Source organism: Chionomys nivalis, chromosome 13 (assembly GCF_950005125.1).
Source record: "Chionomys nivalis chromosome 13, mChiNiv1.1, whole genome shotgun sequence".
Lineage (NCBI taxonomy): Eukaryota > Metazoa > Chordata > Mammalia > Rodentia > Cricetidae > Chionomys > Chionomys nivalis.
This window is the reverse complement of record NC_080098.1, coordinates 58,514,384-58,529,465: the sequence shown is the minus strand read 5'-3', so window position 1 is coordinate 58,529,465 and position 15,082 is coordinate 58,514,384. Positions and strand designations below refer to the sequence as shown.

At 41.1% G+C, this 15,082-nt stretch overlaps 1 protein-coding gene across 6 annotated transcripts in view; it reads right to left on the bottom strand.

Annotated features, from left to right (window-relative positions):
* Phactr1 (phosphatase and actin regulator 1) overlaps window positions 1–15,082 on the bottom strand; it is a 424,574-nt gene that overhangs the window by 395,889 nt on the left and 13,603 nt on the right. For all 6 annotated transcript variants that reach the window (XM_057786935.1, XM_057786937.1, XM_057786934.1 and 3 more), the window contains exon 3: window positions 4,302–4,448. In XM_057786935.1, the coding sequence (XP_057642918.1) occupies window positions 4,302–4,448 (147 nt within the window). The remainder of the gene's footprint in view (window positions 1–4,301; window positions 4,449–15,082) is intronic.

Here is a 15,082-nt window from a genome sequence, read left to right as displayed (position 1 = left end):
CAGTAGCTCATTTGTTTCTGACCACCCATGTGTCAGTAGAGAAAAGAATGATGCCTTGTAGTTTGTGGCCAGGAAAATGTCTGGAAGTATCACTCCGTGTGGATTTCAAAATTTTATATTCAAGGTGTGCCTGCCATGTGGCTTGTTTGCACCTAGATTTACCTGCCCTAGCCATCGAGAAAGATAAAAGGGAAACATACATTTTTTATAGTATTTAACTTTAATTGTGAAGAAGAGGTTAAAAGTCTTGGGTGTAGCTGACCCATCCACTCTTAAGGTATCCCAAACTAAGCCAGTTATGACTCCTTTACCCTGTGGGCCTGAAGAAGTAGAAGAGACTGGTGGAAGTGAGAAATGCTTATCGTTCAGTATGACTGGGAACAAAAGCAGAGCCTGGTCTTGTGAAGAATATAAGCACGCTGAGGTTGAGCATGCTATTCATCTAAAATATCCAAAGATACAAAACAATTCTGAAGTGTCAAAGAAGAGCTCGCCTCCTGAGACTAAAGAAAAAGAGATCACTGCACAAGCACAAAGGCCTGAGTTCATATGAGCCCCCAGATAAGAAGGAAGGTTCACATTCACCTGTAAGACCAAGACTGTGGGGTGGGGAGTGGCTAGATGATCTTGGGGTTGGGTGGCTACAAGCTTAGATCCACTAATCCCATCTTAAAGGACTAAGATTGTGATGATGACATCATGCAATGTCCTCTGGCCTCTTCACATGCACCCACACCCACCCCCCACCCCATATATATATATATATATATATATATATATATATATATATATATATATATGCATGTGCGTAAAACACACACACACACACACAGAATGTATCTTCTTATGTCGGGGAGCAGGTTACATGGTCTGAAATTAACCAGGAAGAAGTTAGAATTTTGTTCTTGACATCTCTTTTAGATATTTTATACATGCTTTAATTCTTTTCCATCCCATACTGCCTTCATTCACTTTCACGCATAATTATATAGAACTTCGGTGCAAGTGTCCCTTATATACTGAATGACCAAATACTCTATATCATGTAATATACAGATAAGTGGAGAGCGTAAGAAAGATACCTGTCTCTTTAATTCGGCGAGTGAATGATTTAATAAGACAAGAAGATAAATTCTCTCAAGGTAAATGTTAGTGATGTTCATTACTGCTGCTGGCAGTATGAATCTACTCTCCTATTACAGAATAATAGGAAAATAAGCAACCCACTCCCACTGTCCTACATGAGACCTGGTGTCTAGATACCTTCCAATAAACTCATTGCCTTCAATTTCTTTAGTATTGACATTATTTTCACCAAGCAGTCATTCATACTTGTAGCTTTAAAATGTAGCCTAAAATCCAGAAAGGGGTTATTTGAGTTAAATAAAGTCCATGGCTCAGAAAATTTCTGTTCTCTCTCATCTCAGTCTAGATGCAATGGAGGTTGGCATTCCCACATAGCTGTGAAGGAGTCATACTATCTGAGAGTATAGGTATAGGAGTATAGACTACACTCAACCTTGGACTGGTTTCCAAATAAAGTTCTTAAGTTCTGTTAGGGACAGGGTATAGTTGAAAGAATGCTAAAGTATTTGATTAGTTTTCAAAATATCCAGTCCCTTTTATTCAGTAGCTATATGGGTTAGTGGAAGGAATTTGTACCCAAAATGATTTCATGATCATCAAGAAAAATAAATACATGTGTATGCATCTTCTTCAGCCATTGTAAAATGTGTAAGGATGGACTTGTACACAGTTAGTGGGTTTGGAGAGGCAAATATTTGACAGAAGTACTTTAAAAGGATGAGAATTTATTCAGAAATAACAAAGAAAAACTTTGTGCTTGGGGGAAAGGAGGAAATAGTGGAGATGTGCTTGCCTGACTCGTTTATAAACTGCTGCTAAGAGGCAAACAAAATTCATGCTATGCAAGATTATACAATTTATTGGGAATGTGCAGGCTCCCCTGTTCAGCAGCCCTGATAACGACACTAATAGCTTAATTACAGCTTTCTGCTTAAGGAGATAAACAAGGCTGTTTGCTTTGTCTCTTCCTTTAAATCAGGGGTTACAATTACTTTTAAATGTGGTAGAAAGGCACATCTGTGAGCGCATCTACTTTGTTAAGAAAGCAACCAGAAACCAGCTGGAAAGTAAGGAAGCCCCAGGAGTGAGCAGGCAGTGTAACGTTAGAGAGAGGGAGGGGAAAACAGTCCCATCTGAGCATGGAGCATCAGACACGAGACACAGCAAACAGGCAGGAGTGGTGTGTGTGTGTGTGTGTGTGTGTGTGTGTAGGGCTGTCAGGAATAGAAATGTCTTTGGAGAATACATTTTCCCAGGATTCCATCAGAGAAATCCGAGGAACACCCCCCTTCACTGCTTGCTGTCCCTCATGCAGTCAGGTCTCTGCCTCCCCATCGTTCACTTCAGCACCAGGACGTGAGGACAGCTCCTCAGCCCTCCTTACAGAGCTGTGGCTGCCCATGTCATCTTGTCCTTTAGCATTTTCTCTAAATGGTGTTGGTCCTGTCACTGCCATTAGTGGTGCATGTAGGGAGACGCAGGAGGGACTGGGTTCATGTTTGGCTTCCTTATTTCCAAATGAGATGGAAGGCATGATCTGTCTGAACCAATCTTTCAGTTGGACTCCAGAGAAATTTAACCAGAATAAAAGATGAAGTCATTGGTTTGAATCTGTGGTTCAGTGTAATTGAATAGTAGCGAAACTTGATCCCCTTCTTAGTGATTTATTTTATTACTTTGTTATAGCACTACTAGGAAGGCAAACAATCTTTACTAACTTTACTTTAGTTCATTTTCTTTTCTACTAAGTTGAAAACACCAAAAATTCCTAATATCTTTAGCCTGAGAGAACAAGATTAGTCCTAAAAGGACCTCTTTCCACTTCTTTGGAAGGCCTCTAAAAACATGTGCCGGACCTGGAAGATGCAAGCAGGGCTTCCCACAAGAGCCCCACAAACTACTACAACATGCCATAGTGACCAAAACTCCACAATGAAGGTCTCTCCCCTCCAATTTCAATGTAGAAGCAACCATTTAGGAAGTGAACACACACATTGTTTAAAAGAGCCAAGTCATTAAGAAGAAAACATACTTGGTTACTCTGGCCCAGTCACTTACCCCCCCCCCCCTTGCCATTTAAAGTTTCTTACTCAGTGAGTCAATCTTTTTCTCCAAGCAACAGTCTTGTGTCTAAACTCTTCTCCACAGGGCATTGAGTACTTATTCTTTGCTTCAGTACACAAGAGTGCACACACACACACACACCAATTCAGTACTTAATTTTTATAAAAAACATGTGTTGTCTGCTTTTTAAAACTTATTTTGAAATTGATTGAACCTTAAGGGAAACCCCCTCACCCTTTACGATAGCATGAAGAGGAAGAAACACAGTCAGGCTGAGGATTAGGAGCCATTCAGAAGAAGTGTTCTGTAAAGTTAGTGGTGAAAACTTCAGAGAGAACAACTCCTCTGAGCTTGGAGCAGCAGCAGGAAAGGACAGACTGATGTTTCTTATTAGGTGACCCTGGGTGCCTGAGTCACACACCTAAAGCATAGTAACTGAATCTTTCTGCCCCCTTCATTTACTCTTTCCCCTTCCCCTCCCCCTTCTCTCCCTTTTCCCTCTCCTCTTCCTTCCTCATCTTCCCTCGGTCCACTCTTTTCTCCTCTGCCATTCACCGTTTTCACTTAATTCTATCTGGGCCACTTGGAACGCAAGGAATCACCCAACCGCTTGTTGTGGACCACACTCTCATCTTTACAATCAACTTGGCTTTCCAGCCACTGTTCCCGGTCAGCCCCGCCCCCTCCCTGCATCAGTGCGGTGACACCCTCTAGACAAAATCACCCGCGTTTGAATGTCACCAACAAGTTCCACCCTGTAGTAACCCCGCCAGCGACAGCCTCACCCAGGAAGTCCTGCCATTCCCTCTGCCCACAGCCGCAGGGCATCCCCACCCCGCTGGTGATTCTTGGGGTCATTGTTACCACTGACACTTTCTTTTCTTCCTGGAAGGGGAAAGCCCGCGTGGGTGTCACTGGTTGGGTGTAAGGCTCTACGCGCTACCCTCCCCCACCTCTGCAATACACACATACACATACGCCTTCTCCACGCGGGCAACACAAAGGGAGCGAGTGTGAGAGCGGGGCGCCCTCGGGGCAGGAGGGCGCAGGGAGGGGGCGTCAGGGAGGGGCGGGGGCTGATCCGGCCCAGGAAGAAGGGAGGGAAGGAAGCAGGTGCCAGACACCCAGACGAAGGCGAGGGGCGTCCTTACCTGCCCCCAGGTTAAAGGAGATCCTGGCTTCTGCGAGATATGGCGTGTCGCTCTTGGAGCGGACTCTTCTGATGGGCCGCCGGTCTATGTCATCCTCCGAAGAAGCCGCCATTAATGTGGGAGGCAGGAGCAGGGTCGCCCGGCGAGCTGAGAGGAGAAGGAGATGGAGAGAGGGGGAGGGAGAGAGGCGGAAAGGGGGAGGAGGGGAAAGGAGGAGGCTCACACACATAGAAAGGGGGAGGGGAGGGGGAGGGGAAAGAAGGGGAAGGGGTAAGGAGGGTGGGGAAGAGAGGGAAAAGGGTAAAAAGAGGTAGAGAAAGAATGAGAGAAAGAGAGCAGAGAAAAGGGTGAAGGGAGAGAAAGAAAATCCGTTAAGGATTGGTGGACTGGAGCAAGATCAGGTTAGCCCTGGTCTGTACCCAGGGCTCCCCCTAACTCCTCTCCCAGCGCTGGGCCAAAGGGTCAGCGCTCTTGGCCAACACCCCGCCTCCTGCCGCAGCCCTGTTTCAGTCGCTGGCACAAGACAGGCTAATACGAATAGGAAGACTCCAAAGCCAAGATGCCCAGTCAGCAGCACTGTGCCCTCTCCCGCCAAATACACTTCCTCTCCTTTCAAGAGCAGGCGGCTACAATCTCCACAACCCAGGGGCCTCTCCAGCCTGAAACTGCTGAAGGGGCACAGAGGCCAGCTTATCTGCTCCCCGCTCCCACTCCTGTCACTCTTGCCCTTTTTGCCTTGGGGAAGGGCACCTACCTATTCCAGGACATCCTCAGTCTTCTATCCCTCCCAACCAGACGCCCAAATAAAGTTTGAAACAGATAAGGGCATCTTTAGAAGTTCTCTTACCTGCCCTTTACAATTTAGGGTGAGACATGGAGGGAGAGTGTGGTGAAGTTTGGGAGGATGGGTTTTATAATTGATATTTTCAGTGGAGACCAGGCTTATTCATAGAAGTGATGGCCATCTTCTCCATTCACTAGGTTGTAGGATGTGCTTATCTCAACATAAATACCTACTATGTGAACCTTCAACTTTTGCTTTCGGGCACTTCTAATACAAATAATGCTGTTTGTACTGGAGTTCTCTCGGCAGCTCTGCACCATTGTTCCTGAAGGAGAGGTAACAATCAAAGGGACTTGGGATCTTTTGAATGTTTGCAGTGCCTGACTGCAACACTCCACAAAACACAGCAAAAGAACCAGAGGGTTTTCTGGGGGTGTGATCAGAACCCATTTGATGCCACCATTGTAACTATTGATGGGCTAAACTCCTTTATGCTTGTCTTTCTGAATCTTATGACACAGGATCTTTTTTTCTGCCCTGATGTCATTATTCTTCAGTCTAATAAGTGCCCACCTCCAGCAGGTGGATAACCTGACCTCTTTAGTACAAAGGAGAGCTCAGTATGCCTTCCAGCCCTTTGGTCTCTCAGCTCAGGCTCTACAAGGCTCTCCTCTGTACTGCAGTTGCCCAGTTCCCTCTCATTTTATATTCAGCCCCTCTGGACTTTCCCGTCTCTCTCCTCTGGGCTCCTGCCTTCACACATGCATTGTTACCCTTGACCTTGCTGCTTCCTTGACCTCTACCATGGCCTCTGTGATTCTTCTTGAATTTCTTAAGGCACTCCCAGCACCTCAGGTCTTCCGTCCCTTCCCTTCTTTCTCATCCCATCTACTGCTTCCTAACTTACTGTCTCTATCAAGGTCATGTTGAAAGGCTGCCAATGTCTTTCTAACAGATCCTTCTTTTTTTTTTTTTTGGTCTCTTTGGAATATTTCATGATCTATTTTTCTTGATATTATCTTCTCCTTGTCTCTTTCACCTCTGAACTACTCCGCTCACCACTGGATTTCTGATTGTCAGCCAGTTCCCATAAGTTAGTCTGAAGTTGCTCAACCCAAAACTCATTGTCTGCTGGTCACCCCAACCCCCAAGCCCAACTTCAACCTCTCATTGTACTGTTCTCATCCAGTGTTTTCTTGGAATCTACTCAGATTATCCACATCAGACTCACTTTGGATGGACCTGCACTTGTGTTGATGCAACACTACACATCTCTTCAAACTTTTCATGTTCCCCTAAGAATGTGTTTCGGTTGTGAGCCTACTGCCCTAGTTTGCTTCCTAATGCTGCATAAGATCCCGATCAAAAGAAACTTGGAAGACAAAGAGGTTTATTTGGCTTATAGGTTATAGTCTGTCATTCCATCATCAAGGGAAACCAAGGCAAGAAGCTGGAGGCAGGAACTGAAGCAGGGACCATGAAGGGACATTGTTCACTGGCTTGCTTCCAAGTTCACATTCAGTTATTTTATATAACCCGAGACTGCATGACAAGGGGTGGTACCACCCACAGTCCCTTAAGGTCTTCTCCATCAGTTAGCATTCAAAAAAGTGCCCCAGAGTCCCATCTAATGGAGTCAATTCGTCAATAGTGGTTCTAAAACTTCCTTGATGGAATTTTTGGGGTCACTTATGTAAACTATGATACCATCAGCAAATAATGAGTTTGACTTCTTTTCCGATTTGTATCCTCTTGATCGCCTTTTGTTGTCTTATTACTCTAGCTAGAACATCAAGAACTATAGTGAATAGATATGGAGAGGGTGGGCAACCTTGTCTTGTTCCTGATTTCAGTGGGATCGCTTTGAGTTTCTCTCCATTTAGTTTGATGTTGGCTGTTGGCTTGATGTATGTTGCCTTTATTATGTTTGGGTATGTTCCTTGTATCCCTGTTTTCTACAAGACCTTTATCACAAAGAAATGTGGTATTTTGTCAAAGTCTTTTTCAGCATCTAATGTGTTTTTTTTTTAGTTTGTTTATATGGTGGACTATATTGACAGATTTTCAAATGTTGAACCATCTTTGTATCTCTGTGATGAAGCCTACTTGGTCATCGTGGATGATTTTTCTGATGTGTTCTTGGATTCTGCTTTTCAGTATTTTATTGAGTATTTTTTGCATCAATGTTCATGAGTGAGATTGGTCTGTAATTCTCTTTCTTATAATGTCTTTGTGTAATTTGAGTATCAGGGTAATTGTAGCCTCGTAAAAAGAGCTTAGCAATGTTCCTTCTGTTTCTGTTGTGTGAAACAATTTGAGGAGAATTGGTCTTAGTTCTTCTTTAAAAATCATGTAGAATTCTGCTCTAAAACCATCTGGTCCTGAGCTTTTTTTGGTTGGGAGACTTTTGATGACCGTTTCTGTTTCTTTAGCAGTAATAGGTCTGTTTAATTTGCTTATCTGGCCTTGATTTAATTTTGGTAAGTGACATATACAGACACTGAGAGCAACAATTAATAAATGGACCTCCTGAAACTGAGAAGCTTCTGAAAAGCAAAGGACACGGTCAACAAGACAAAACAGCAGCCTACAGAATGGGAAAATATCTTCATCATCCCCACATCAAACAGAGGTCTGATCTCCAAAATATACAAAGAACTCACGAAATTGGTCATCAACTCTCTGAATGTGGCTAACAATTGGGGCTGACTGAGAAGCCAATGACAATGGCACTAGGACTTGTCTCTACTGCATGTACTTGCTTTTTAGGACCCTAGTCTGTTTGGATGCACACTCTCCTAGACCTGAATGGAGGGGGGAGGGCCTTGGACTTCCCACAGGGCAGGGTACCCTGCCCTCTCTTAGGACTGGAGGGGAAGAGGGAAGGGTGAGCGGGGGAGCAGGAGGGAATTGGGAGGAAATGGAAATTTTGAATGGTATTATTTATAAAGCTATAAAAAGAAATAGGTCATCAAAAGAACAAATAATCTAATAAAAATTGGGGTACAGGCCTAAACAGAGAACTCTCAACAGATGAACATAAAACGGCTAAAAGACACTTAAAGAAATGCTCAATACCCTTAGCTATCAGAGAAACTCAAATAAAAACAACTCTGAGATTCCATCTTATACCTGTAAGAATGACCAAGATCAAAAGCACTGATGACAGCTTATGATGGAGAGGATGTGGGGTAAAGAGAACACTCCTGCGTTGCTGGTGGGAGTGCAAACTGGTACAGCCATTTTGGAAATCAGTATGGCAATTTCTCAGAAAATTAGGAAACAACCTACCTTAAGACCCAGCAATACCACTTTGGGGTATATACCCAAAGGATGCTCATTTGTACCACAAGGACATGTGTTCAACTATGTTTACAGCAGCATTGTTTGTCAAAGCCAAAATCTGGAAACAACCTAAAGGCCCCTTGACCAAAGAATGGATGTAGAAGATATACATACACACATATACACAATGGAGTACTACACAGAAGAAAAAAAATGACATCTTGAAATTTGCGGGCAAATGGATAGATCTAGAAAACATCATATTGAGTGAGGTAGCCCAGACCCAGAAAAACAAGTATAGAATATATTCACTCATAAGTGGCTTTTAGACATAAAGCAAAGAAAAACAAGCCTACAATTCACAATCCCAGAAAACCTAGACAACAAAGAGGACCCCAAGAGAAACATACATGATTTAATCTGCATGGGTAGACAAGATCTCCTGAGTACATTGGGAACATGGGGATCATAGGAGAGGGCCAATGGGGAAGAGCAGGAAGGGAGGGGAACAGAGAAAAATATATAGCTCAATAGAAACAATAAAAAAAAGAAAAAATAAAATGCTGCGATCCTGTCTCCTATGTTATTTATGAGACATGTTTGAAGAAGAATGACAATGCTGTCTGAAGGACTAGTTAGTCAAAGATTTCCCAGGGTTTCTTTTACACATATTAATTCTTTTTTTTTTTTTTTTTTTTTTTTTCCGAGACAGGGTTTCTCCGTAGCTTTTTTGGTTCCTGTCCTGGAACTAGCTTTTGTAGATCAGGCTGGCCTCGAACTCACAGAGATCCACCTGCCTCTGCCTCCCGAGTGCTGGGATTAAAGGCGTGCGCCACCACCGCCCGGCACACATATTTATTCTTGATACAGAAAAATACATCTGTGGGAAATTCCTATTTCATACTCATTTCATACTTCAGATGTTGATTAAGAACTAAATGCTGCCAGACAGTGGTGGCACATGCTTTTAATCCCAGAACTTGGGAGACAGAGGCAAGTGAATCTCTGAGAGTTTGAGGCCAGCCTGCTTTACAAGAGCTAGTTCCAGGACAGGCTCCAAAGCTACAGAGAAACTCTTTCCTGAAAAGCCAAAACAAACAAACAAAAACAAACAAACAAATAACAACAACAAAGAAAGAATAAAAAAGAAAAAAACCCTAAATGCTTCTAATAGCTTTAGGTTATTCACAGACATTCAATTTATTACTGTTGTTGTTGACAGGGTCTGGCTCTACAGTTCTCGTTAGCCTGGAACTTGCTTATGTATGTATATCAGGATGGCCTGGAACTTACTGTTGTTCTCCTGTATCTGCCTTTATACTGGGATTACAGGTGTTGTTACCACACCTAGATACATACATTTTCATATAAGTTTACTATAGGCTATTATATTCCTTAAGTACTTTTAAATAGATATACTTTTATAAAGAAAATTGCATTAAAATACTATACTTTGCTGCATACTGTTGAATTCAGTTATTTTTATATTTCAATTATGATTATCTTCCATTTCTTGCCTCCCCTGATATGCTTCCTTTTTTGTATTTGAAATGTTTTAAAAATTCTTTCCACATTCCCTCTTTACCTGCATTTTTCTTTAGCTCTAACCATCTACATCATCTTACATGAATATCTCATTGTGTTAGCATTATAGTTTTTCCATACTCTTTATCTGTCTCATATGTATAACTTCTTTCCATGAAATGCTTGACTGAGTGGCATCAGAAGTCCTCTGGGATAGGAAACAAGGGGGATGGGACTAACATTATCTTATTAACTAGTACTGGCAATGGATAGATCTCAGGCATGTCACCTGTAAAAATGTGAAGTTCAGATCACAAGCAACATGAAAAGACCCTGCTCAGTCTCAACACTCTATAGTTATTTGTAATGACTGTGGTACTGTTCCAATTAGACTACATTTTTTTGTCAACTTGTCACAAGCCAGAGTCACTTGGGAGGAAGGAATTTCAATTGAGAAAAAGCCTCTGTTAGAATGACCTGCAGGTAGATCTGCGGGCAATTTTCTTGATGAATGACTGATTTGAGGAGGACCAAGACCACTAAGGGCAGTGTCTCCGCCTGGGAAGATTGTACTGGGTTCTATAAAAAGCAGGCTGAGCAAACCATGTGGAGCAAGCCAGTAAGCAGCACTCCTCCATGGCCTCTCCTTCAGTTCTGCCTTCAGATTCCTTCTTGAGTTCCTTCATAACATCCCTCAATGGACTGTAATTCGACATATATAAGTCAAAATACCTTCATGTCCAAGCCACTTTTGATTATGGTCTTTATCACAGCAACAGACAACAGGTTAGGAAAGTTATTCTGGTTGTCTCCATAAATATCCTTGGCACCTTTGGCCTCTCAGTCTTAAGAGACATTTGCCTTTGTTATATAATTATAAATAATTATATTTAGGAAATAACGTGCTATCTTTTAGACTCCCTCTTGATTCATAGTAGTCACATGCATTTCACAGATAAATTCTTTAGGATTAATCCTCCATATTGTTCCCACCATGTAGCAATACCGTATGATTGTATGGGGGCCTATGTGACTACGAGAGTGTGCACACAGAGAACTAAATTCAGTTGTGACCTCAACAACTACCAATCAGAAATTTTAAAAAATGGTAGTCAATTCTTTCTAAAATATGTCTGCTGACGCAGAAAGAACAATGTTTTCTTATCTTTTCTACACCCAGTCAAAAAGTTAAAGTTCTAGAGCCTTCATTCATGTTATTTCCAGAGCTGGAGTCAGAAATAAAAGTAATATACCAGAGTCTCAAAATAATATTTCTACATCTATAATTCCCAGAGAAGATGATGGAGACATGAAGACAAAGAAAGTTAGCTTGACAGATTCTTACTGTGAAAGTTCTTGAGGTAAGGAAGACTTATCCTTAGAAATAGTGTTTGGCATGTACTTCTAGAACACCCTTACATCATAATCAGGTGAGACTTGGTCTTTGGGTCTTTATTTGTTTTGCAATGTAGTTTTCCTGGGTCTTCCAGGCAGTTGTCACACTCACAATCCTACAATCCTCCTGCTTCAGCCTTCATGTGCTGGCCTTTCAGGTGTGTACCACCATTACTAAATTGTGGATTTTGCATGTCCCCAAGAAGAACCTACTAGGTTAGAGAATGAAGGCTGAGACAGAGTAACTGTATCTTAAAAACTGTTCCAACTGTTTCGACTCTCCTCACATGGATTCGTATTACATTAGAGGTCTCAATAAATAAATAAATAAGGCCAGCAAAATAAGCGTAAGAGGTTATTAATTTGAAAGCAAAAATAATTATTTTACTGGCCATATTTGTTATAATTGTGTATGAAATTCATCTTACAATATCACTGGAGATGTTTGTGTTTTTAATTATTTGTTTGCTTGTTTATTATGGGGTTGAACATGCCTGCCATAAGGTGCACGAGGTATATCACAGTGACTATGGAAGTCAGAAGAAAAATGGCGTGAGTTGCTTCTCTTTTTCCACCAGGTGGGTTCCAGGGAATAAACACAAGTTGTCAGGTTTGGTAGTAAGACCCTTATGTACTGACCCATCTCAATGGCCTGAGAATAAAAAATTTAAAGTACCATACATAATGGCATTAACATAGATGAATAACTATGAAAAATTTTAACAAAGATCAATAATAATTGTATATAAAACCTATGTAGCTTCATGGACATAAATTAAGAAGACCTAAATAAAATGGGTAATGGAATTAATATACGATGATAACTTCCATAAATTTAAAGGCAAATCATTGTTAAGGCATCAACCTTTTGAATTTGACCTATAGATTCAGGTTATTGCAAACAAATCTAAGTAATTTTAAAGAAAATTTGACAACCGATTCTAAAAATGCACAAGGGAACGCAAAAGGAGAATAGTCAGCATGATCTTGACAAAGGAGAACAAGTTTGTAGGATTTAGAGTATAAGACACTAAGATCTATGACAGCACAGAATACAAAAATAATATAAGATGAATAATCAATAGATGACCTAAAAACGGACATATATTTGAACAGTCCTGTGACTTGGATGAGATTATCTTTGTAGTATAGGAAGGAAGGGATGGACTTCTATAGTGCCAGAAGGTGACACAAACTGATGGGGAGAAAATACATCTATTATCTTATGTAGTGCTGGACCTGCATACTGCAGTAGTGACCTGCCTGGCTTAATATTCCTATTGGTGTCATAGTGACATAATGGCTATATAACTAACCAACTGCTTTCTGACAGGCTATGAGGCTGACTCATTTCATTTCTAGTAGCCCATGGTTGAAAAGACCACACCTTTTGGTTGAACTGACCTTGGCCTGCATTTTATCCTGGAGTGCTTTAGGTCCCAGTCAACTCGCATTGAAAGGCAAAGAGCAGGTTATATTAAAATGTTACTGTGGTTGATAAATGCTCCATGGCCATAAAATAATTATCTATACACCTATTCACATCTCTCTAGACCAATTGTGGATGGGTAGGTAAGAGATAAATTGATGATATATTAATTATGGAAATAATAAAGGCAAGAGAATTAATCCACTACAAACATACTCATTCCTTCCTCTTTATAAGAATTCCCAGAGATGAGATAGAGAAGAGGTCCCAACCTTTGAAAAAATTATGAAAAATTATCAGTTAGGTAAGTTCTGAGTCTGTGGACAAACAGTAATAATATTAAGAGTATTTTGTTTTGGATTACTTGGAGGCCCTTGACATTTTGTTTAAAACTGAATTTTGTATGTTGTATTTAAGCAGATTAGGAGTCTGGGCTGCATGAATGAAACACGCTTCACCCCTTGGCATATCTGGAGAGTTAGAAATGTAAGCAATTTTAGACCTCGCAATTTAACCTGGCACAATGTCACTACGGCAAGTTATACTGTAGAAAACGCAAAATGTGAGTGATGCCAATGGATGTCATTGACCGCAATACCAATCCAGAGACCACTGCAGTTACTTCTACATCTTAAGCTGGTTTAACAAAAACACATCACGGCTGGGTTTTTGTTACCACTAAATTTAGCATGTAGATCCTGGAACATTTTTCTTCTCTATGCATAACATCTTTTTCTAGAAACTCAAAATATGCAGAAATGTCACTGGTGCCTTTTAATTCTCACTCCCCGGCTCGTCACTAAAGGAGCTGTCTGTTTCACACACTCTGACACCAGTTCCCCTTTCTCTCTGCAAAATTTATGAGGGTCCATAACAGAGAAGGGATGGTGGATTTTTTTTTTTTATTTTTAACATTTCTTTCCAGGTTCTAGATACATGATCTTTCTAGTGTAGGCTCAATTTAAATCTTCTCTGTTGTACAATTTTAGGGGAGTGCTGTCCAGCTCAGAGTCTATCTAAGTAGAGCTGGACAACTATGAAATCCACACTCTTGTTGCCCCATGAAGTAGGAGGAGGAGATTTTCCAAAGGATAAGGCCACTCCGGGGCACTGAGATAACCCTGTTTTCGACAGCTATATGGGTGGAGTGATTGCTCTGAGTCTTCCTTAAGGCTTGGGTACCTATCTTCTTTTGGATGGATGCCTTCCGAGAGATTGTACAAGACTGTTAGTTATTTCTTCTGACATCACTCTGGCAATTCTTTCTCAGAGGGTCTGATTCATTTTATGAAAATTTGTACCTAAGTTAGTGAGAACTGCTTATTCCCATGAGACATATTAATAAAACCTGCTTCTCTTTCTGGTGGAAAAAATCTTTCTCTTTTCTCCCCATCTTTGCAAATCTAAACTGCCTGATTCTGTAGGTGAAATATTTTTATCCCCACTCCCACACTTTGTGCCACTAGGAAAATTCGCTCTTCCCTCTTTGTTTACCTCTGCCAACCTCGAGGCCCTTTATGCTTTTCGCTATGCATGAACATATGAAAAAGATGATGATATTATATTCCACTCAGAATTCATGAAGTACTGCTTAAAAACACAGGTGTGAGGTCAGCCTTCCTGAATTTGTATCTAAATTCCAAACTTAGAGTTTTAGGATTTCATACCAATTAGTGTCTCTGTGAATCTGAGACCAACATAGCACCCCCCTCTACAGTCTCAGTGAGGATGCAAACACATAATCCTTATTAAGTCTCTGGCAAAGTATATTCTTTATAAACCTTGACTAATAGTATAGAATGCTATTATTACTTGATAGTCCAAAGCAAGGCTATAGTTGTGAAATTAAACCTTGGCATAATCCCAAAGCTTAATACTTATCAGACTTATTTAAAAAAACTACTCCTACAAGCTTTGATTCTCTTATATGCAAATGAGAAATTAAATGAACTCTTTCACCGGGCCCTGAGAGGATACAACATTATGTAATAAATGTAAAACACCTAACACAGAGCCTGACAAAAGTGGGCGGACAGCAAATGTTCACTGCTTCCTTTCCTCCTGGTTTCTTAAAGTAGACACTGTGCAAAGCGGCTGGGGGCTGGCTGCTAAAACATGCTAGATACAGAAAGGAGAGATGTGGTTCAGGCTTCGCGTGTCTAATTGAGTCAGCCAGAGACTCAAGCAGCTTCTCTTATTTCAATGTTGATCACACCTGGTTAAGGTATACAAGTCACTTTCCAAGTCCCATTCGGCAGTACAGGTAATGGCAAGCCTTGTAATTTTTATTTTGCATTTTCTACATGGCTGGCTTGAAATCTAGGTGGTAATTAAAGACATAATTTAAAGTCTTAAGTTTTTCCT